General features: G+C 38.0%; 1 protein-coding gene across 1 annotated transcript in view; it reads left to right on the plus strand.

Moving 5' to 3' along the window:
• The window catches only part of GOLGA4 (golgin A4), a 125,335-nt gene that overhangs the window by 34,383 nt on the left and 66,376 nt on the right, over positions 1 to 24,576 (plus strand). The window contains 8 exon segments of the mRNA XM_005652395.3: positions 3,510 to 3,575; positions 9,807 to 10,121; positions 13,215 to 13,262; positions 14,755 to 14,811; positions 20,145 to 20,243; positions 20,747 to 20,876; positions 22,327 to 22,511; positions 22,795 to 22,878. Of these exon segments, the coding sequence (XP_005652452.2) occupies positions 3,510 to 3,575; positions 9,807 to 10,121; positions 13,215 to 13,262; positions 14,755 to 14,811; positions 20,145 to 20,243; positions 20,747 to 20,876; positions 22,327 to 22,511; positions 22,795 to 22,878 (984 nt within the window).

Genomic DNA, 24,576 nt, shown 5'->3' on the forward strand with positions numbered 1-24,576 from the left:
ATAAAGCCATAGGATAACCCTTAGTAGAATGAAAATTTAGTGAAGGTCTTATTCATTGCTTTATTTCACCAGCTACTGACTTTTCTTTAATTCAGTTTTCTCAAAAATGCATCTCTTGACCTCAAATTGTAAAAACAGCTGTATCCTTAGCCCTCATCAGTCAAAAATAGTTATTGAAAAGTTGAACAAAACATAACTGAAAACACATCTATCAGGAAAGCTGTGTGTGCTTTTAAATTAAAGGCACTGGGAGTTCCTGCCATGGTGCAGTGGTTAACGAATCTGACTGGGAACCATGGGGTTGCGGGTTCGATCCCTGACCTTGCTCACTGGGTCAGGGATCTGGCATTGCCATGAGCTGTGGTGTAGGTCGCAGATGTGGCTTGGATCTGGCGTTGCTGTGGCTGTGGTGTAGGCCGGCAATTACAGCTCCAATTGGACCCCTACCTGGGAACCTCCATATGCCGCGGGAGCAGCCCTAGAAAAGGTAAAAAGACAAATAAATAAATAAATAATAAATTAAAGGCACTTTCAGGAGTTTCCATTGTGGCTCAGCAGGTTAAGGACCTGACATTGTCTCTGAAGATGTGGGTTCAGTCTCTGGCCTGGCTTAGTGAGTTAAGGATCTGGTGTTTCTGTAAGCTGTGGCATAGGTCGCAGATGTGGCTCAGACCTGGTGTTGCCGTGGCTGTGGTGTATGCTGCAGCCTCACCTCCAATTGGACCCCTAACCTGGGAACTTCCATATGCCCTAGTTGTGGCCCTAAAAAGAAAAAAAAAGAAAAAAGAAAATAAGTTAAAGGCACCTTAGAAGCCTTTTCCTGTTATCTAAGAATTGCCTCCAGGAGAAAGTACAAGTGACTGTTGAGTATTGACGTGTGTTGAACTGTCTTGAGGCTTCTCTCTAGGGGAAGGCCTTTATAAGTCTTCTTACATGGAAGGAAGTAATTGTTAAGGATTTAACAAGCAATTATTGAGCCTCTTCTAGCAGTCACGCGAGCATAGTGTTCCTGCCCTCTGAGCGTTTATGGTTTAGTATGGAGACAAAGATGTGAACATACACTTAACAATACAAAGGAGTTAAGGCTTCATAGAAGAAAATACAAGCATAAGAAATGTGTTAGCCCTTCAGGCCAGCCATATGAAGCTTCACAAAATTAGGGGTATTTGAACATTGAAAGATGAGTAAGAATTTGCTGGGCAGAAATGGAGAAGGTGTTATAGGTAGTTGACAAAATCTCTAATTTTGTTTCTAGAGATACTTAAATTTACATGGTAACATAGGCTAATACTTTCCTTAGATGTCATGCATTTATTTAGATATATAGTAAAACAAATAAATTGAAATGTAAATGCAGGGAGGAAAGTTTTTAAATGCTATGCATTTGTTTGGTAGGGTGATATATCAAACGATTGTAGAATAGTTTTTTTGGTATGGACTACAGTTATGTGTCAAGTTAGACTACTTAAAATAGAATGTGCAAACAAAACAGAACAAAAAAACCAAGGAGTTCCATGGTGGCTCAGCAGGTTAAGGATCTAGCATTGTCACTGCTCTGGTTGCTGTGATGTTGTTTCTGGCCCAGGAACTTCCGAATGCTGTGGGTGTGGCCAAAAAATTAAAAAAAAGAATATGGACTCTTACTCTCTTGCCACTGTTCTTCCTAACTTAAATATTTCATGAAGCCCCTTTGTTTCCTTTCTCCATAATTTAACTGTCATTACCTTACAGTACATTGCCTGGCAGAGAGACTTGTTGATCTCTTTAAAGTGTGTTATTTTACAGTATGTAGCTTAGGATATTTTTAGGTCTGGAAAGCATTAATTATGATGCTACACAAATATATGCCATATACACAACTTCCAATTCTTTGAAATGGAAGAGAACAGGAAAATAAAAGTTAATTCCTATGTTCCCCCAACTTTTCTCCCACTATGAACTTTAAAGATATGTCTTGGACTAATAACATTTGATAACTCTTTTTATATCAGAGGGAGAAGGTATTTAAACTTCTATGAGCAAAAAATTCAAACGTGTTACAAGAGTTAAAATAGTAGTGATTGACGTAAGATTTCTTCTCCCCGTATCCATTGTCCAGTGTCAACAATTAATAACTCATGGCCATCTTATTACCATCTCTCTGAACTTCCCTAACCATACCATTCCCACCCTCCCTACATAGGCAGATTCCTTTTCCCTGCCCCCATGGGATTATTTGAAGCAAATTTCGTAAATCTTATGTAAATATTTTGGTATACATTTCTGAAAGATGAAGACTAAAAATATATAACCATAGTACATTTATCACACCTAAAATTAATTACTTCTTAGTATCAAATACCTAATGAGAGTTCAAAAATTTGAGAACACTTTTTGGAAAACTGAGTGCCTTCTTTACTGGTATTTAAGAGTAAGAAAAGTCATATATTTGACCTCTTCTTGGTTAGCCATAGAGTGGTAGGGGAAGTGCACTTTTTAACTAAGTTAGTGAAACATAGTGGCTAGTATTTGGTTGAATGCTTTTTTTTAAAACATGGAAGTTATTTTACCATGAGCTTCTATAGCTTTTTTTTCCTTCTTTTCCCGGCTTCACCCATGACATAGGAAAGTTCCTCTGCCAGGGATCGAATCCAAGCTGTAGCTGCAGCAGCAGCCTATGCCACAGCTTCAATTTACGCACAACTCTGGCAACGATGGGTCTTTAACCCACTATTTCGGGCTGGGGATTGAACCCAAGGTACCACAGAGACAATGCCAGATCCTTAGCCTGCTGTACCTCAGTGGGAACTCTGCTATTTCTTAAATTTAGTTAGACACTTAGTGTATTATGAATGCAATGTAGAATTTTGAATCTTAAAGAATATCATCCATTATGGAACTCATACCAGTATGATATAATCAGCAGAATGTTGTTTAAGTTGGAGCATTTGTCATGCCAACAGAACAAAACAAAAAGCTTTCACATGTGGTAGAAATTATTTTTAATTATAAGTTTTTCTGAAAATTAGCATGACAATTTCATATAGACTGCTGGCTTCAAATGAATGAAGCATTTCCATTTCTTGTTACCAAGATATTTTTCAGAGCTTAGCCCAAATAACTTTAATTTGAATATTATTTTATTGTATGGAACAATTGGCATTACTTTTCTAGATAATTTTCTACTTGAATGAGTTTTTCTAATTGAATCCATGATATTAATTTTGTCATGAGGGAAAAAACTGGGGACATTATAATGGGGAGAGGTATGTGATTAGCTTGAAATAAATTTTGCTACAAACTAATCTTTGCTGTTTAGTTACATATATTATAGCAAAATGAATTTTCTAAAATACTTAACCATAAGAGTTTTGCCTTGCATGAAAACATTCTAATAAGTAAACAATTACTAACTTTGTTTTGTAGATGACTGTATCTAATAGGTTTTGGTATTTGGCCTCTGCTCTTAACAGTTTTAAAACCTTAGTTTTCTCTTCCTTTTTTTTACAATGTTTCTTTCTTTTTCTTAGAATGCATCTATCCAAGCCACGAAATCTCCCGACAGTGTTAATGGAAGTGAACCCACAACTCCTCAGGTCTGTTGTTAACGTTATTTTTAAAAAACAGGAAGTCATTTCAGAGTGTCAGTCAATCTATATTATCAGCATGTAACTTTACACTGAAATAGTACTATCCAGGAGTTCCCATTGTGGCACAGTGGTTAATGAATCTGACTAGGAACCATGAGGTTGCGGGTTCAGTCCCTGGCCTTGCTCAGTGGGTTAAGGATCCGGCGTTGCTGTGAGCTGTGGTGTGGGTCGCAGATGCAGCTTGGATCCCGAGCTGCTGAGGTTCTGGCGTAGGCTGGCGGCTACAGCTCCCATTAGACCCCTAGCCTGGGAACCTCCATGGGCCACGAGTGTGGCCCTAGAAAAGGCAAAAAGACAAAAAGACAAAAAAAAAAAAAGAAAGAAAAAGAAATAGTACTGTCCAAACATTTGATTCAATATGTATGGAAAATCCAGGTTTGTTAATGGTTTCTTGGAAGAAGTTTAAATGAAAGTGATACCTGTATATATACCGTTATTATTCATTTAAAAAATTAATGTCACAGTTCCCATTTTGGCTCAGAGGGTTAAGAACCTGACTAGTATCCATGGTGATGTGGATTGGATCCCTGGCCTTGTGGGTTAAGGATTTGGTGTTGCTGAGAGCTGCGGCATAGATTGCAGATGTGGCTCAGATCTGGTGTAGCTGTGCCTCTGGTGTAGGCCAGCAGCTGCAGCTCCGGTTCCACCCCTAGCTGGGGAACTTCTATATGGTGCAGGTACAGCCATAAAAAGAAAAAAGAAAAACAAAATGTCACTGAAGTGAAAACTTTGGGGAAAAAAAAAAGACGCTGACTTTATAATGATAAAATATCATGGAGGAAGTCATACTGAAAGATGTTGTTATGTACTCCTAAAGGGGGATATGAAGAAAATAGGATTTTTTTTTAAGGTTTGCTCCATGCAGAATATTTTACTACTGGAGAATTTAGTTTATCTTTGATTTTAAAAAGTTATTTGGAGAGTGAGACTCATGTAATATTCTTTTGACTCCTTCCAAAAACGAAAGAAAAAGATTCATTTAAAAAAAACCTTAATGATAGCAGGGCCTGAGATGAATGTTTATTTTCTCTGGCTTTAGTGATGATTATTATCATTAACGTGACTGTTCTCAGCAGTCTCTAGTGCAGGGCAGTAACATTTCTGATTGTGTGAACCTGGAGCATGAATGTAGACAGTTTATGAATACCCTGCTTTATGAACTAAATCATGTAGACTAAACATTCTAAAGTATTGCCTAACTTCCTAAACTCCATGACCAGGTTACCTCTGAGTTGAGAGCCTTTTTCCTTTCAGGAAGGCTGGTTAGCTTCTGGGCATAGTCCAAGCTGCTAGGCCTTAAACAGCATCCCCAATTAATCTTAAGTGCTCTACAAATCCATCATTTTCTGTAAGTGTCTTGAGGTAGTGGTAAAGTATTGGGAGACACCAGTCTAAATGGTACTGGACAGATCCAGTGGTCTTTAAGGATTATTATTAAAGAATATTATTATTATTATTATTATTATTGTCTTTTTAGGGCCACATCCACATCCATTATTATTATTACTATCATTGTCTTTTTAGGGCGACATTAAAGAATATTATTATTATTGTCTTTTTAGGGCCATATGGAGGTTTCCAGGCTAGGATTCCAATCAGAGCTGTAGCTGCTGGCCTGCGCCACAGCCACAGCAATGCCGGATCTGAGCCACATCTGCAACCTACACCATAGCTCACGGCAATGCCAGATCTTTAACCCACTGAGCGAGGCCAGGGATCAAACCTGCAACCTCGTGGTTCCTAGTTGGATTCATTTCTGCTGCGTCATTACGGGAACTCCAAGAATATTAACATCTGGAACTAATACTACTTTGTAAGTCAGCTATACTCCAGTAAAGTTTATTAAAAATAAATAGAGTTCCCGTTGTGGTTCAGTGGTTAATAAATCCGACTGGGAACCATGCGGGTTTAATCCCTGGCCTTGCTCAGTGGATTAAGGATCCAGTGTTGTAGTGAGCTGTGGTGTAGGTTGCAGACATGGCTCAGATCCTGTGTTGCTGTGGCTCTTGTGTAGATTGGCAGCTACAGCTCCAATTAGATCCCTAGCCTGGGACCCTCCATATGCCGCGGGTGTGGCCCTAGAAAAGACAAAAAGACAAATCAATCAATCAACAATGCCACCTGTTGGATAGAAAAAAAGAATATTATTTAGAAAGTTTATCTTCTTTTATTATAGAATAGTCCAAAAAGACTAAATATGGTTATGAATGCAAAAACTAAGAGTAAATGATAACCAGCTTTATAATCAAATTCAGGAGATATTTAAGTTTTAATTAAGATGGAGAATGAGGAGTCCCGTCGTGGTTCAGCAGTTAATGAACCTGACTAGCATCCATGAGGATGTGGCTTCGATCCCTGGCCTCGCTCAGTGAGTTAGGGATCTGGTGTTGCTGTGAGCTGTTGCCTGAGTTGCTGTGGCTCTGGCATAGGCTAGTGGTTACATCTCAGATTGGACCCCTAGCCTGGGAACCTCTGTATGCCGAAGGTGCAGCCCTTAAAAAAAAACAAAAACAAAAAAAAACCAAAGGGAAAAAAAAAAGATGGAGAATGAACATGGATAATCTTCATGAAGTCACTAAAACTTTGAACTTTCTTTAACAAAATAAAAAATAACAAAATTGTGTTTATTGAGTTTACTTTGTGTCAGGAATTGTTAAACATTTATGCTTATGATCTTATTTAATTCTAATGGCAAGGAGACACCTTCACTCAGAGTCTATTTACTTTTAAACACATTTATGACAGGTTGGTTGTTAGCAAATTAAGAACAGTGTGTATCCCTGAAAGGGGTAGAATGCTTACTGTGGCTGGGTATCATGAAAGCAGCAGAACATCAGAGCTGATACCAAGATAGAAGAGGGAGAGAAGCAAGCCCAAGAGTTTATGGAGCGTAGCATTCCGTGACCCCTTTATTACTGAATAGTACATCCTCTGTAAATCAATAGATTTTCATATACAATGTAATGATTGTGGCAGGGATGTCATTAAAAAGTATTACTCATTGTCCTTATTTAGGAAAGCAGAAAAGTGTAGTATATCTATTTCAGGAAAATTTTCTGTTAAATTGTTAACTTTTAAATTGCTTAGTGCACCACAAAAAATTCAGCTAATCATTCATTCTCCAGAGGAATGTAGGTAGCTGACATTTTACCTCAAGCAGATTTCTAAAACTCAGATATTTGAAAATAATTAGTATATGCCACCATGTAATAGAGAAAAATATATTTTATGAAACAGTGGGTATATTTGAATATTCATCTTTATCTGAGAAGCTATGAAATAGTTTTATTGGATCATAGTTTTAGTGTTTTAGCAGTGTAGAATGATTCTAGAATCTAGTATTACACTCTTCTTTGTATGGATGAAAGAGCAGGCATGAAACCTTAAATTATTTGCTCCAGGACCAGTGGCTAGTTATTAATAGTCCTGTGAGATTATTATAGATACAAAACATTGGTCTCTCCAGCTAATTTTCTGTCATATATTGCTTCATTTAAGTTTATATACTGTTAAAACAGTATGAGATACAGAGAACAACTAGTGGTTGCTAGAGGTGAGGGAGGTGTGTTTACAGCCCGGGGAATATAGTCAATAATATTTTATTTTATTATCTTTTTTTTAATGATTTTTATTTTTTTCCATTGTAGCTGGTTCACAGTGTTCTATCAGTTTTCTACTATACAGAAAGGTGACTCAGTCACATGTACATATATACATTCTTAGCTTCTTTCACTCAGCATAATGATTTTATCCATGTTGTGGTTATCAGTGGTTTGTTCCTTTCTGTTGCTGAGTAGCAGTCCTCTGAATGAATATTCACCTATTCATGGATACCTGGGCTTTTTCCAGTTTTTCGCTATTAAGAATAAAACTACCACAAACATTACTGTAGAAATCTTCTTGTGATGGTATGTTTTCATTTCTTTCTTTTTCTTCTTGAATGTTATTGATTACGTATTGATGTTTTTTGATGATTTCTAGAATATATTATCTATGTAAAATGATGCATATATTCATAAGCATTGGGTATTTGAAGAGCTTCTCCCATTAGATTATCATTATCGTATTGCCAGGTTAAGATTAACTTGAACAAATGTGTACTAAGTACATGCTTTGTGGAAAGCACTGTGGCAGGACTACAGAGATAGAGAATGTGAATCCTGTTCTAAAGGAACATGAAGTCTAGGGTGAGAGTGTCCCTGCTGCAGATATTATGATAGTTTTTAGTGCTACCTACATATGAGATGCCGTTTAAATGTTTTTACTCATTTAGTCCTCATAACACTGCTACTGAGTAGTGTTGTTATTTCTCTTTTACTCAGGAGGAAATTGAAACAAAGAGCTCTTAAAGCTAGTAGGTAAAACCTGGGATTGAAATCAGGGAGTTTTGGTTCAGGGTCTATGTTCTTAACCACTGTGCTGTATGGTGTCTGTAGTTATTCTAGGGCATAAACAGTTAAGTTAGTTGTTATATTGGCAAATATGTTAACTAATGGTCAGAATGCAGTAAGTGCTCTAGCACTGGTAGTGCTTAGGATTTTAAGAAAGCTTATTTCTGATGGGTGAAATCTGAGGTTTCCTGGAAGAGCTGAAATCTGGGCTCAGTTTTGAAGGATGTCTGTTTCCACATGCAGGGAAAGTTTGGGCAGCAGTACCGAGCCACACAAAGATGCATTTGTTCCGGGAACGGGGAGTCACCTGTTAGAACTTAAGTTTTTGTTACATGGAGGGATGCTTTTTTACAGAGAAATGGGTCTTGGGAAGTTAGAACCTTGAATATAAGCTAAGGATTTTGAACTTTATATTAAGTAGGAGTGAAACGATCTGAATTATGTTTTAGGAAGATAATTCTGGTGACTGAGTGACAGGGGCAGATTGGTAGGTAAGAGATTGGAGGCAAGAGAACAGAAGGCTGCTGCGGAGACCCAGCTGACAGAGGATAAAGGTCTCAACAACAACACTGTTAGGGAAATAAAAAGGAGGAATTGAAAACAAGGTAAAGTGGGGGGCAGAAAGGAGTGAAAAGTAACTGTCTGGTCATTTATTTTTACTTACACATTTTTTCTCCTTCTCATTTCTCTTTCCCATCAGCTTTTTAAAAAATGAGTTATGGGAAGTTCCCATTGTGGCTCAGCAGAAACAAATCTGACTAGTATCCATGAGGAAGCAGGTTCGATCCCTGGCCTTACTCAGGAGGTCAAGGATCCGGGGTTGTCAAGAGCTGTGGTGGAGGTTGCAGATGTGGCTCAGATCTGGCCTTGCTGTGGCTGTGGCTACAGCTCTGATTGGACCCCTAACCTGGGACCATCCATATGCTGCAGGTGTGGCCCTAAAGAGACTAAATAAATAAATAATGCATCATCATTCTACATAATTAAGAGAATAGCTCTTGCTTATCACTGTTTCTAGCATCAGGCTCACTGATCTGTGTAGAGGGACTTTAGCTCAGACTTTGTAACTGTCCTCCATGATTTTTTTTTTTGCCTTTTTTAGGGTTGCACCCTTGGCATATGGAGGTTTCCAGGCTAGGGGTCTAATCAGAGCTGTAGCCGCCAGCCTACCAGAGCCACAGCAACGCGGGATCTGAGCCAAGTCTTTTATTCCAGGTAGATAGAATGGCAAGTAGTGCAGAGTTGGATATGACTTTGCCTGGCATTCTGTTATTGAACAGAATGGGTTCACTGCATATTATCCTCTGCCTGAGAAGGGTGATCAGGAATCAGCGCCTCCATGAAGACTCCACATTCAGCCCCACACTTCACACTTCTCAGTATATAAGCACAGTTTAGGCACTGGGTATATACTGGTGGCAACAGCTTCCAGGGATCTTAGCAATTTAGTGGACAATTCTCCGAGCACACTTGTGGGGTCAGCCAGGAAAGTATGGCTTCCTTCTTTTTACAGATGTGAAGACTGAAGGGAATTGACTTAGTGAAGGTCATTCCAGTGCTTGGTGACAGACTTGGGACCTGTACCCCAGTCCTCTGACCCCAGGTCCAGCACCTTTTCAGAAATAACCAGTTGTCTCTTGTTTTTCACAAAAGAGCGTATTATGTAAAATGTCAGGAATCTAAATTAAATGTGTTAAGCTTTTAATAGATCATTGCTGTTGATAGGGGATAATATAATTCTGAATATGTATTTTAACCCATGTGTTCTGTTATGTTTTGGTTGCAGTCAGGTGACACACAGTCCTTTGCACAGAAGCTCCAACTCCGGGTACCTTCTGTGGAGTCTTTGTTTCGGAGCCCAATAAAGGAATCTTTGTTCCGATCTTCTTCTAAGGAGTCTTTGGTACGAACGTCTTCTAGAGAGTCCCTGAATCGACTTGACCTGGACTCTTCTGCTGCCACCTTTGATCCACCCTCTGATATGGAAAGTGAGACTGAGGACTCTCTAGGGAATTTAGACAGCCTCAGCAAAGAACAGTTGATACAGTGGTTGCGAAGAATGGAACGAAGATTGAATGGCTACAAAGGAAAATGTTCTGAGGTAGGAACATGACTTTTGTGCCTGTATGACAATTTCCTTCCCCATTCTCTATTCATAGTACTGTATGGCTTATATGCGTGGAGTAGGCTGCACTGTTTCCCTAGTTAGGTTGGATGCTAATGGTGAGAGGCCTAGGGCAGAATCTAGTTAGAGACTTTCAGTGGCACAAAGGCCCTTTGGCAAGACTCTTGTTGCATTGTTGGAGGAGGTTGTTGTCTGTCGCCTTCTGGTTCCCACATTCCATTCCCCTCTCTTTTCTCATCTCCTCTGTCCAAGGCTGGCTGGACGCCCAGTGCAGAGTTCCTTGTCTTTCCTCCTCATGTCCCTTCCCTTGTTTATCTTCTGAGTCTTGTGGCTCCAAAACGATTTCTTCTCCAGCCAGATTCTATTATTTCTGACTCCAGTTATGTTTTAGGTGATCTGGTTCTCTTTTTGTTTTTAGGGCCACACATGTGGCATATGGAGCTTCCCAGGTCTAGGGGTCGAATTGAAGCTGTAGCTGCAGGCCTTTGCCACAGCAACATGGGATCCAAGCCACATCTGCAGCCTACACCACAGCTCACCACACGCCAGATCCTTAACCCACTGAGTGAGACCGGGGATCAAACCCACATCCTCATGGAACCTAGTCAGGTTCATTAACTGCTGAGCCACGAAGGGAACTCCAGTGATCTGGTTTTGTGACATTTTGGGTTCACTCTCATTGTACTTAATGTGAAATTTGCCTCAAGCGAAACTTTTAACTAATAAACCCCTTGAGGATGACAGTCTTGTTTGGTCTCAGAGAGGAATGAAGTGGTGCTGCTCCATCTCTCCTTCTGGTCCTTCAGGAACATAGTACCTTCCCTTTGGACTGGATTGTGTCAGTTGCCCTTGCTGTCCTGTGCAGTTAAAACAGTTCTTCCTCAGGAAAGCCTTTCTGGAGCAAGCTGCCCATGGCTCGCTTTAAAAAAAACAAAAACAAAAATGAAACAACATGTATTATTTGTCTTAACATTTATAAATTAGAATTGCAGTTAATTTTAATTAATGAATAATAAAGTTCAAAGTTAGTATACAAAATTAGTTATCATCTCTATTTCCAGTTATGGCTATAATATGGGTAGTTTTAACTGCAACCAAAAAAGATGGTAAAACTAAATGAAATATATAACATATCTTTTCAAAACTATAATGTGCTGACAGAATAGGAAAAAATTATTAGGCGAAAATCTGTTGACTAGCTGAAACCCAGAGATGTAAATAGTGCATTAAAATCACGTATTTCATGAGGGACTTATGGAGTCTGGCAACTTTTTCCTTTATTTTTTTTTTAATTTAATTTTTTATTTCTGTCAAAGTTAATAATGGTCCTGAATTGTTTGTTTATATTTGTTATTTTCAATAACTTATCCCTGGCTTTTAAGTTTGAAGCTGGGATTGCTGTATAGTTGGTATTTAAGTGTACAAGACACTATTTTTGTTGATGTTTATGATGCTATTTAATTTTGCACCATCTCTGTGAAGTAGATATTCATTAGCTCTGTTTTGTAGAATAGAGTTGAAAGACCTATAGAGGCTTGATCATAGAGATACTAGCTTATAATCGCATAGGTAGTGGTTGACAGTCTCTGCATTGATTTTAGGTCTTTCTGGTTGTTTAGAAACTATTCCATGCTACCTCAGGTAAAATCAGCTTATTAGGGATGAAAAGAGCTGTTCTCTGAATCAGGGTTTTGTACGTACCCGAGCAGCTCTCTCACTGAGATATATTGAGAGTCAGCCCTTGGTACAAGGACACAAGGGTTTTTAAAAAAAAAAAGAAAAAGAGCCCTACTTTCCTTTCTACTGTAGGTCCCTAGGATGATCGTGCTGTAGGTGACATCTGACTGTTATGTTAACTCTTCCACTCCCCTCCCACTTTTTTATTTCTTGGCCACCCCACAGCATATGGAGTTCCCCGGCCGGGGATCAGATCCAAGCGGCAGTTGTAACCTATGCCACAGCTGCACCAACCCCGGATCCTTTAACCCACTGTGTCTGGCTGAGGATCCTTCGCTGATCCTGTTGAGCCACACGTGGAACTCTCTCCACCCCCCCACCCCTTTTTTTTTGAGTCCCATTTTCCCATCCCGTCAAGATGATAAGAAGGGGAGGATCCTGGTCTTAGGCAGAATTTTGGTTGTTTTAATTCTATTGCTGGACTTTGTTTCCATTGTTGCCCACCTCTTGACTCAAGACATCAGCAGACACATTTGGGGGTACACAGCAGTCTTCCAAGGAAAATGGCAAGGTTCAGAATTGGCGAGACAAGCTGTAGCCTGTCTCTTCAGAGACCACCAGCACTTCTAAAGTGGTCCAGATAATTCATTGGAGGCATGTCCTTAGCCTTCCGATGAGTAACGCTGTATAATGTACAGGTTTAAAAGGATTTATTAGTCTCTGATTTCAACAAGTTTTGGCAGAATGTTTAAATATCCAAGGTACACGGTTAGCGACCTCTTTAAGACCGAATTACCAGTCTTCCCCTGTTGATTATAAATTCTATTCCTCAGATTTTTTACGGAGCCATAGTTATAGGTCCTAAAACCAGAGGAACTTTTAGAGATTACTTTATCTATTATAGCCCAAAGCAAAAATCATCTGGCGAGCTTGTTAAAACATACTTTGCTGAATCTCCACCCTCCCTCCACTTCTCATTCAGTTAGTTTGGGGTGGGGCCCAAGAATTTCTGTTTCTTGCAGGCTCCCAGGTGATGCTGTTGCTGAATCAGGCAATGATCTGTAACCACAGTTTGAGTAGCCTTTAGGCAAATTGGCTCTAGTCCCCACCTGTGAATTAGTATTGCAATTTAAAGAGGTATGTGTTTAAGGTGAAATCAAATGGAGATTTCAATGTCTATTTATAGAGTCAAATTACATTTTATTTTTTAGAAATATATTTCTTATGTTAATTAATTTCATCTGTATATGAATCTAATTAAATTATCTCTAAAAGGATTCCTTTGATTTATTTTCTGACATTCATGATGAGATGTTTTAGTAGAGTTTAGAATAATTAATTGCATTTATGTAGAAATGACTGATGTTATTAGTGACTTTTTCTTTATTTTAGCTTGTTACAGCTTATCAGACTCTTCAGAGAGAGAAGAAAAAGCTACAAGTAAGTGATTTGTTGGCTGTTATATTGATGCATACATAATTTTAAAATGAGAAAGGATCTTAAAAGATAGTTCTAACCCTCGTTTTTTTGTTTGTTTTGTTTTGTTTTTTTAATGTCTGTACCTGCGGCCTATGGACATTCCTGGGCCAGGGATTGAATCCGAGCCCCAGCTGTGACCTATGCTGTACCTGTGGCAGTGCCAGATCCTTTAACCCACTGCAGTGAACCAGGATTGAACCTAAGCCTCTGCAGTGACCTGAGCCACTGCATTTGGACTCTTAGCCCACTGTGCCATAGCTGGAACTCCTAACCCTCACTTTTTAATAATTCTTCACATGAACAAAGTATTTAACCCATTTTATCATTGGGGATTTTGATAAGGAGAATGAGTGAGAAGTCCCAGAGATTTTGTAAGAGATTATGTAAGAGGTTTGGATTTAAGGCACGTTTGCCTCTTTCAAGCATGTTTTCCAGCATCTCAGTCTGCAGGCTGCATCTTTGTTTTAGTGATAAAGAGATATACAACTTTGAAGCCTTCTTTTCTACTTTTTAAATATTTGCAGATATCTCTGTTTCTTATCATTATGTCAAGGTCCAAAAACAAGCATCCTCTCCTCTATTTCCTGAGGCTGCTGTTTGTAAAGTCCTTGGTTAAGTGTGTGGAAAGAAGCTATTAGATCTCTTCTGATGACCCCCTCCACCCCTCTGTGTCATCCTTTTTATGGCCAGGGATTTCCCACCAGGAATCCCAGGTGATAATTTACAAATCAGAGCTAAGGGAAAATATCTACTCCAGTTCAGATATTGGTTCTATGTTATTTGTAAAATGCAGATAGTCCTACTTTTTACAGTAAAAGTTACTTAAAACGGTTTAGCTTCTTGTCCCATTGAAAGACAATTATATAACCCAGAAGTTATTTGTAAAGTAAGTTTTTGTGAAAGTAATTCCCTCATGTACATTATTTTAAAATATTTAATCTGCCGTCAATATTAGTCTCCATTAAGTACAACATTACATTTTCTGGCTTTGGTTTGGAATATAATCAATTGAGAATGGTAACACTAGTTATTTATTGCTAGTTCAGTGTTCTAATTGTTCATAAGAAGTGTGAAAATTAGATTATTTACAAATAAAATTTTTATTTTGATAATATTTTCTTAAACATATGGTCTACAGAAATGGGGTAGTTCTTTAGATCTTATCTAAAAATCCACGTATTTTTAATATTCCATAAATTCATTCTCAAAAGGTTATGTTATCCCTAAATTCTGTGACTACCTTGGTAGTGTTTCTATGAATTGTCTATGGAGTTTTATTTCTAGATGTATATAATTCTACCACTAAGTGGCAGTAGAGAATTGTGGTTTCATAGTTGCAAAAGCAAAGGGTATTGGAGATAAAATCCAGTGAATTGTGATCTTTTTTACTTGTTTTTCACTACTATGTCATGTGGTTGTTTGAACCAGCTGTTTTTTTCCTTTTTAATTAAAGGGTATATTAAGTCAGAGTCAGGATAAAGCACTTCGGAGGATTGGAGAGTTGAGAGAGGTAAGTTGTGACTAGCACTTTGAGAATAGTAAGTAAATCTCTCATATTTATCTGAACTATTGTATGTATTGGGATAGTTTAGTATACAGCAAATTGTAATGAAAACTAACCAGCTGAGCCAGCAAGCCCAATTCTTATGGTTTTTATTTGTGTGATTTCCCTAAGATATATATTGTTGGTGGAATTATAGGCAGTCCTTGTTTTATTGCCCTTCACTTGATTGCGCCTCAGCGATCCTGCATTTTTACAAATTGAAGGTTTGTGACAGCCCTGCATTGTCAGATGATGGTTAGTATCTTTGAGCAGTAAAATGTTTTTAAAATTAAGTTATGTACATTTTTTGAAAAACAGAATGCTATTGCACACTTAATAGACTGTAGTTGTAAACATAATTTTTTTTTTTTTTTTTTTTGTCTTTTTGCTATTTCTTGGGCCGCTCCTGCGGCATATGGAGGTTCCCAGGCTAGGGGTCCAATCGGAGCTGTGGCCGCCAGCCTACGCCAGAGCCACAGCAACTCAGGATCCGAGCTGCGTCTGCAACCTACACCACAGCTCACGGTAACGCCGGATCGTTAACCCACTGAGCAAGGGCAGGGACCGAACCCGCCACCTCATGGTCCTAGTTGGATTCGTTAACCACTGTGCCATGACGGGAACTCCCTAAACATAATTTTTGTAAGCACTAGGAAACAAAAAAATTTGTGTGACTTGCTTTGTCGCAATACTTACTTGACTGTGTTGGACTGGAACTAAATCTCTATCTCTAAGGTGTGCCCATAATGACACAGAATGTCTTATTTAGCAATAGTTTATCATTTGCCTGCATAAACAGTAAGTGGCAACTTTTAAGGCTAGCCTGTCCCTTTTAGGTATTTCAGGCTTCTTTTTGTTTCTTCCAACCAACAGTCTTTTTGGTGAAGTAAAATAAAAATTATGTTCATTGTGCTTTGGGTGGTGGAGTAATTTTTATAGTGATGTATCAGAATCCAGGCAAATCTTCATTATTTGGGATCATGCTTTGCTAATTTCTATTTCTGTCCTATCTTTTAATGGATGGAAAATTGGCTTAGAGTGGTTAGAGGATACCATTCCGTATCTCTGTGATCATTTATCATAAACATTTTAATATCTATTAATTGTAAAATATAACAAATCTAGAAAATCACACACAGAAATATGTATAGCTTACCTGTATATGGTGAACACTATTGAATGCACCTCCAAGGTCAAGAAATAGAATGTTGCTAGCCATGTCAGGAGCCCCTTTGATCTTCCCAGCCCAATCATAGCACCTTCCCTTTCTTCAGAAGTAACTACCATCCTAACTTTCATTGTATTTCCTTGTATCTCTTTGAGGTCTTATCACCTCAGTGTATATATACCTCTAGACACCACATCTTGCTTGTGTAAGACAGATTTTTGGGGGGACATATTTTTCAAGTTTCTTTAAATCTGCACATCTCCTGCATCCCTTTCTTTTCCTTTAGTTCATGTCTTGAAGAACCTGATGATAAATTAGAGGATTCAAAATTACTATTTATCCCAATATTATAAACATAGCACACTTGGAGCAACAGTGCTAATCTGCCACCATCAATTATGATTACTGAAATTACATAGATTTTTATATGCTATTCCAATTCTTCCAACATTTAAAAAACCCTTTTCTTCCTGCATTGCAGCAGGCTGCATTGTAGGTCGCAGATACTGCTTGTATCTGGTGTTGCTGTGGCTGTGGCATAGGCCATAGCTGCAGCTCTCATTCCACTCCTGACTGGGAACTTCTGTATGCCACAGGTGTGGCTATAAAAAAAAAAAAAAAATCGTTTTCTGTATCTATACTGTAAGATCATAAGCTATTACATATATATTCTTTTCCTTTTAACCTTTGCAGTGTATTTGTTCTGTGGGCATATTTCATGTTCCCCAGAAAGAGAAGGGGCCCTAGCTGTTATTCTTTCTCACCTCCCCCAGCCTCTCCATTGTATGCCCTCTCATCCTCACGTGTGCTTTTCTGAGTCCTAGCACTTCTCTGATGGGTCTTAGATGTCATACTAGAAATGTGGAGTCTTATGGTGATTAGGAGTTCAGGTTTTGTTTCTTCTCAGTCACTTCATATTACTAGAAAAAAGGTGCTTTTAGAACTTTCATCCAAAAAGTTTGTCTAAGTTAAAGTTGTTTGACACATTCTACTCATCAGAATTTCTCTATGAGGAAATAATCAGAAAGATCTTATAAAACTTACGCATAAAAATATTAATCCTAGGGTTTGTTTAATTTTGCACACAGTCTAAGTGGCCAACAATATGATAATTATTCAGTTGGTTGCTATATTTTGTAATATTATAGAACCATTATTATCATGCTAAAAAGTTCAAATAGTATAGATTTGCATTGAAGGTAAGTTTCCTAGATACTGAATATATAAGGGTTGATAAGACAAGATCCTTGACTGAATGAAGCTTATTTTCTGAAAGACATACATTATGTGTGTGGGTGCGCACATACATATGTAACACACTGTAAGTAAACAGTTCTATTAGGAAAAATAAAGCAAGCATAAGGGGATGAAAGTTGAGTGAGGTCTTTAGAGAGGGTGGTCACAGACTGGTTACTCTTTAAAGAATGGATTATAGTGGGTAAGAAAGGAAGTGAGATCCTGTTAAGAGACTGTTGGAGCTGTAGTGGTGGTGGGGACAGAAAGGGTGAGAAATGCTGTCCACTTTGAGGGTTTGCTGATGATTGGATGTGTGGGAAAAGAGAGGAGTAGTCAGATTGATCTCAGGATTTTTGGCTTGAGTGACAGTGAATGGTGGTTATTATTTGTTGAAATAGGAACATTGGGAGAAGGTGAGATTAATTGTGAAAAAAATCAGGGTTCGATTTTGTTTGGTTTCAGAGTTTGAAAGTAGTGTCACGTGGAAGAAAGATTAGATTTGTTTTTACTGTCACCAAAATCTGATCAAAAGAGCTTTCTGAAAGTGGGAAATAACCTCAGACACTAGGGTCCAGTTTTGGAGCTAGTGTGATCCTTATCATGGTGGTGTTGGATAGCAGGCTGGCCAACCTATAGTTAGGATATAAATAGACAGTTCTTGATTTCCTTTATATTTGTGGTCTTTTTTGTTCATGGAGTGCTTATTGGTAGAATAGTCTAAGGTGGCAGGAGAAGGGAGAAGGTGACATGATTAAAAGATGTTGCCAGGAGTTCCTGTTGTGACTCTGCAGTAACAAAACCAATTAGTATCCATGAGGATATGGGTTCCATCCCTGGCCTTGCTTAGTGAGCTAAGGATCTGGTGTTGCCATGAGCTGCACTCTAGGTCACAGATGAGGCTTGGATCCTGTGTTGCTGTGGCAGTGGCTGTAGTATAGGCTGGCAGCTGCAGCTCTGATTTGACCCCTAGCCTGAGTACTTCCCTACCTCAAGTGCAGCCCTAAAAAACAAAAACAACAACAACAAAAAGATGTTGCCATTATATCCAAGGACTTCTTAAGATGAGGAGGTGAAAACATTTAAAACCTCCAGATGATAATATAAATTGAGAAGCATTTTTGGGCTGTTAGGGATGCCATGTAACAGAGTCTAGTATGGTAGAATGTAGAAAATTATTTAGAAGAAATGAATTTTAAAGAAAGTAAAGGATTGCGTTGTATTAAGGTGATGTGCAGCTGTTCTATACTAATGAATTGGCCTGTGCAGAATGATGGGGACAGTGAAATCCAGACTTTTGGATCATCATGGACCAGGAAATTACTTTTCAGTTCCTTTCATAAATAAGGGAAAGGAGAATTGTCATAGAGCTAGTTTTATTTTTTCAAGTGAGGACATTGAGAACAAGGAACCAGATTATTTTATTGTCATTATTTCATGAAAGAAAGGGTTTTTTTTAAATAACAAGAAAAGTTAGGAAGGACACAGTGTCAGAATAAAGTACAGTTGTTTAGATGAAAGAAATTTAGATCTAAGAAAAACTCTCTGCATTGGCTTTTTGTGTCTTTTTTTTCACCATGGATTGGTGAAAACTTCATTTTGGACATGTCTCAATCCAAATACCAGCATTTGGAGACTCCTCTTGCAGGGGCAAGTCAAGCCAGGAGTCTTTAGTGGGAGGAACAGTGAATAATGTGCTTAGAGATCTTAGGGCAGTGTGGGTGTGTGAGAGAATAGAGGACAGTTAGTACCTCAGGGTGTGAGAACGAGTAAATTTGAAACAATTCAAGAAGCGTATGTTGCTTATAAACTCTTGAAAATATTGTCTGAGGAAAGTTTTCTAGCAGAGGTGTGAGGGACGAATTAAATCAGAGGAAGGCTTGAGGTAAGAATTCTCTCCAGAAGGTCCTGAAGGAAATTAATCATCAAAGTTATTAGAGATTAGATATGGTTATGGATGTGGAAAAAGGACCTAAACATTGTAAAGAAAGTTATGAGAGAATTTGATAATATATAAGGATCAGCAAAGATAAGTAAAATGTGACTTGCAATATTTTGAGCTTAGGGAATTAGAAAAGTAGGAATCCTATAAAAATAGAGGTGTTTTGATGGGCTAGTCAGTAGGTTCCAGGTGTGAATCTAGGGCATTCTAATGAGCAAGTGTAAGGGAGAAGCATGAGGACAGAACTCAGCCCAGAGGGACAGTTGGTGAGAGGATCAGTGAGGGATGTGGTGGGAGCTCGAAGAGACAAGAATATGGATAGGAGCCCTGAAGCCACAGAAAGTAGGTACCTCACTTGAGGAGGTAGTTATTAGTGACTGGTGTGGTAGGCAGGTAAAGATCATTGGATTTAGTTCGAAGGTTCATTAATGATCTAAGGAAAGCAGTAATTAAGTGCTTTCAGGAAGTTGAAATGTCACTGTTTGTTGATCAACTAGGTCAGCCTTTTCATTTGAGGAAGCTTTTGATTTTGGCTGTTGATCACTTTCATGTATTGGGAGGAGGAAGGCTCTATTGATTATCTATTTAGTGTGTAACAGTTTAGTTTTAGAGCAAGTGAATATAAGATAGCACAAGTAGTAAGATGTCTTAAAATAGAATAAAGTTTTACCTTTAAGTAACTAATTTTTTAATCCTCTCTACATATTTATCAATTCAGCAATGATTAGAACTCTAAAATATACTTTCTCTTCTTGGATCTTCATACTCTTTAAGGAATAAAATCATTTGTTGTGGTAAGTACTAATGTTTTAAATGCTGATTAGTCTCTAATTATTGTTGCTGATACCTTAAGAGTAATGCAAATGTGGATTGGTTGTTTTTTAAACTTTGAAAACTTCAAGTTTGTACTTTTTGTTTTATATATTGAAAACTTCCTGTGAATATTTTATGTTTTAGGAGCTCCAAATGGACCAGCAAGCAAAAAAACATCTCCAGGAGGAGTTTGATGCATCTTTAGAGGAAAAAGATCAGTATATTAGTGTTCTTCAGACTCAGGTAGAAAAAGAAAAAGTGTGGAATTTTTGGATAAAGAAGAGTAAAGGGGTTTTGATGGGATATCTAATAGGTTCTGGATGTTTTTTTTAAAATGACCTACTTTTGAAATTCTTTGCTTTTCATCAGTTCATTTTAAGGATAATTTTTGATGTATTGTATCTTTTGGCTAACGTATCATTGAAGATAGCAAATATCAAAATCTCCAGCATTGGGAATAAATTTCTTATTTTGATTTTTTCTCCTCATTATTGCAAAAAGGATATCTTTTACTGTATCCCTTCTCTGTTTTTTTTTTTTTTTTTTGGCCATGCCCATGGCATGTGAAAGTTCCTGGGACAGGGATTAAACCTGCGCTGAAACATGAAACAATCACCCGAGCTGCTGCAGTGACAATACTTAACCTACTGCACAGCAAGAGGACTCCTATCCCTTCTCTGTTTTAAAGAAAGTACTGCTGCCATAGTTTCTCCTGATGTTTTTCTAATGAAGGATATGTTTTTTAGGTTTCTTTGCTGAAACAACGATTACGAAATGGCCCAATGAATGCTGATTTATCAAAACCACTCCCTCAGATGGAACCACAGCCTGAAGGTGTCTCAAAAGAGAGCACAGAGAGTGATGCAGAGCCAGTAGGTAAGCTTCAGCTTTTCAGAAGGTTAAAAACCAGAGAAGGATGTTGAGAGATTCTAGGTCATGAACTGAGGTAAAAGCAAAGTGTCCCTGACCCTAATGTTTCCAGAAAGATGCATTGAAAAGCAGAATTCAACTCAGTCAATTTTAAAGATCTTACTGATTTAATTTGATGATACATGGATCAGGTAGCATCTCATCTAGCAGAGAGAAGCGATTCTAGGAGTTGTGCAAAACAAAAGATTTCTGTAGGCAGAAAGGAGTGGGACAGGGAGGTTACGCTAGCAAAAAGTGGATTGGTTGTGACAAAGTCCCTTTCTTTAGGGGAGGTCTTATCAGGCAGATGACCTCTTTAGAGTTGATCAGGCCATTCCTGATTGACTGGTTTAATGTTCCATTTCTGGGAGAGGCCGAAATTGTAATAGTCTCAGTTTGGTGTTGTGAGGCTTAGCATAAGCCTTCATTTTGGGCCTGTTGTCTTATTTTTAATAGATGCAAGAATTTTTGTTGTTTTTTGGGCTCTTTGTCATTATTCAGGGGAAAGTAAGTAATTATAAGTCTGTGAATAGCACTACATTTTCATTGTAATTGAAATTCATTACATTATACTATTTTATTGATAGCAATAGCTAGATTTCATATAAATAGGTCAGACCTGCTCAAGATTAAGGAATGTACTGTTCATCATACTTAACTATTTTAGTTTTGAAGTAATATTGCATATATATACATTCAAAGATGCGACATTTGTTCTATTATTTGCTTTCTAGTTGAAAAAGAAGGAATAGTTAACTTTTGCTTTAAAATCCAATTATATTTCCATATTCTCTGATACTTTGAGGTACCTGTTCAGGAAAATTTCCACTGTCTATCCACTAGCTTTCTCTCAGAGATTTCTGGTAAACGTTTGGTCCAGCCAGTGCCGGAGCAAGGTGCTGAGCAGCCATCTTTCTGAGCAGCCAACCTTATAAGGGGTCTTGAAATACCCCTGGGCTACTTCTTAAGTGTAAGGAGTTGGAGAAAGCGGTACTTACCAGAACTCCTCTCTGGAAGAGATTGAATGCTTTGGAAGGAATACTTTATTAATCTTTTTAGCATAGGAGCTAAGACTCAGGGGGCACTTTTGAAGAGCAAAAGATGGTCATGAAACTTTCTTTTAAGGGGGGTGGTATCAGTTCACATTAGTTAACTAGTGAGTGTGGTGGTGTGCCGTTTGAGGTGGGGTTGGGTCACAGAAGAGGTGAATGTACTACTCAGTTTCTCCAGGTACAGATCATACAAGCAGTGAAAGAGTAGAGGTTTGACAGGGTTCCCCTCTCCTCACTCTGGTTCCGGTAGAAAGCGTGGGCTAGGATATACTCCTGTGTGCTGACAGTGCTGGGAGCTGTTCCCAGGGAGCCCTGATATTCCTGGCTGACTGTCCCTGCTTGTGCTGCTTTGTGGTTAATGGTAGGAGATGGAACTTCTGCTAAAACACTGGAAATACTTCAGCAAAGAGTTAAGCGTCAAGAGAATCTACTCCAGCGCTGTAAGGAAACAATTCAGTCGCATAAGGAACAGTGTACACTATTAACCAGTGAAAAAGAAGCCCTGCAAGAACAACTAGATGAAAGACTTCAAGAACTAGAAAAGATGAAGGTAAAAGAGCAAATGAGTGTGGTTGAATGTACCCCTGTAAAGCTAGGACCACCGGCCCCAGCGTGGCCTGCACCTTTGGAAAGCCTTTCCCCTTCCTCCATAGACAGTGTGGCGAGGCCCCCGAGCACCCTGGGCTTCGTAACACTTAGCATAATTTGAGACAGCCTGAGTACTCTTCTCCTATTGGACTTGTAGGAGTATTCCAATTAGATAAAATGTTTAGAGTTCTCATATGAGGAGAAGCTTTATTAGAGATGGAAATGAATTTTTAAAATTTTTTTAGGAGCTTCATATGGCTGAGAAGACTAAACTTATCACTCAGTTGCGTGATGCAAAGAACTTAATTGAACAGCTTGAACAAGATAAGGTAAAACAACAAAACTTATGATATTAAAATTTGTCAAGGGGCCCCCAAATTCATTTTTGGAAGCAGTCGGAAGCATTCAGACTTCTACTTTCCAAAATTATTATAGCTGCTTCCACAAAAAATCTTTTTGTTTTAATTTCTACGTTTATATAATTATTAGCATTAGTTTTATATCATGTGAGGTTGATTCTCTGTGATTTCTTGAACTCAGTCATCATTTTGATTTATAACAATACTGTTGCAAAAGAAATTAGTTTATAGTAATAACTACTTTTTAGAGAAAAGTTAAATTATTTATAGTGAAGCCATTATTAAATGTGAATGATATTAAGTATTGTTCTCAGATATAATAGAAATAGATTATTCTCTCAGATAAACTGCCTGAAAAGTAAAGAAGTCATAATTGTGCACATTAGCCTAAACAGAAATTTCTGCAAATAAGCTTTAGAATGTATAGGTGAGAATGGCATTTTAGAGTTGGAATAGCAGTTTCAACTGTGGCAGCAGACAACTAGAAAATTCATGAGCAAGCAGTTTTGACTAAAGTCAAGTTCATGGGTCCTTTTTTTTTTTTTAAAGTAGCTTCCCAGTTAGTTCCACACCATCCACTATTTTCTTTAATATGGTACTTTATAGCCACAGTATTTTAAGTGACCATGTAATTAAGAACATGTAAGAGCTGTTCTGCTATTGAAATGTATTAGCAATCTTTTCATTCTATTTATTTTTCTAGATTCTATTCCTCAAAATTCATGAAGGCCTTCTTTAAAAAAAAACAACACTTTTTATTATGAAAAAATTGAAACATTTACAAAAGTACAAAGATTAATAAAATGAATTTCGTGAACCTGTCACTCAACTCTAGCAGTTAACATCTCATGGCTAATTTTATCTGTACATTCCTAACCCCCGTTGTCCTCAACCCAGGATTGCTTTAGAGCAAATCTAAGAAATTTTATCATTTCTTCCATAAGTATTTTAATGTAGCTTTAAAATAAAGGGCTCTTTTTATTTTTATAAAAATGTAACCACATGATCACATCTAAAAATCTAATAGTAATTCCTTAATGTAATCAACTATATGACAGTTTCAGATTTAACTTTTTGTCTCATACATTTTTTTCCCCTATTTTTCTGAATCAAAATTGAGATGAGGTTCTTTCATTGCAATTGATTGATGTGACTCTTTAAGACCTGACTCTATAGGTTTCAGTGCTCCACCCCCCTTTCTCTCTCTCTCTCTCTTTTCCATTGTGATTTGAAGGCCCACAATTTTGTTTGAAACTCTGTATAGTCATATCTGGTTTTTAATCTGTTCATTAACCTCAGCCCACTGGAAGAGTCATACCCTAAAGCAAGGGTTGACAAACCCTGGAAGTAAGGTGATACTCTTCTTGATATCATAAAGTGCTGTCAGAGTCTTACTTTTCAAGAGATGAGTTGAACCACCTATTTTTTTGTTAATTACAATGACTGATTTAATCTGTGATATTTGGTTATATTTTCCCCATAGCAACATTCATTTCTTATGTAGATTATCCAGAAAGTGGGAAGATAGTACCAATTAGCAAATTGGAGGAATGGCATTGCCTCACTGACAGTAATAAGGAGTGTGTTGGGACCAGAGGCTGTCACAAGAGGAAGGAGAAAAACCAGGTAGATCTATACCACAGTCTTGGTCCATCCACTGTGGCAGCA

This window comes from Sus scrofa, chromosome 13, assembly GCF_000003025.6.
Source record: "Sus scrofa isolate TJ Tabasco breed Duroc chromosome 13, Sscrofa11.1, whole genome shotgun sequence".
Classification (NCBI taxonomy): Eukaryota; Metazoa; Chordata; class Mammalia; order Artiodactyla; family Suidae; genus Sus; species Sus scrofa.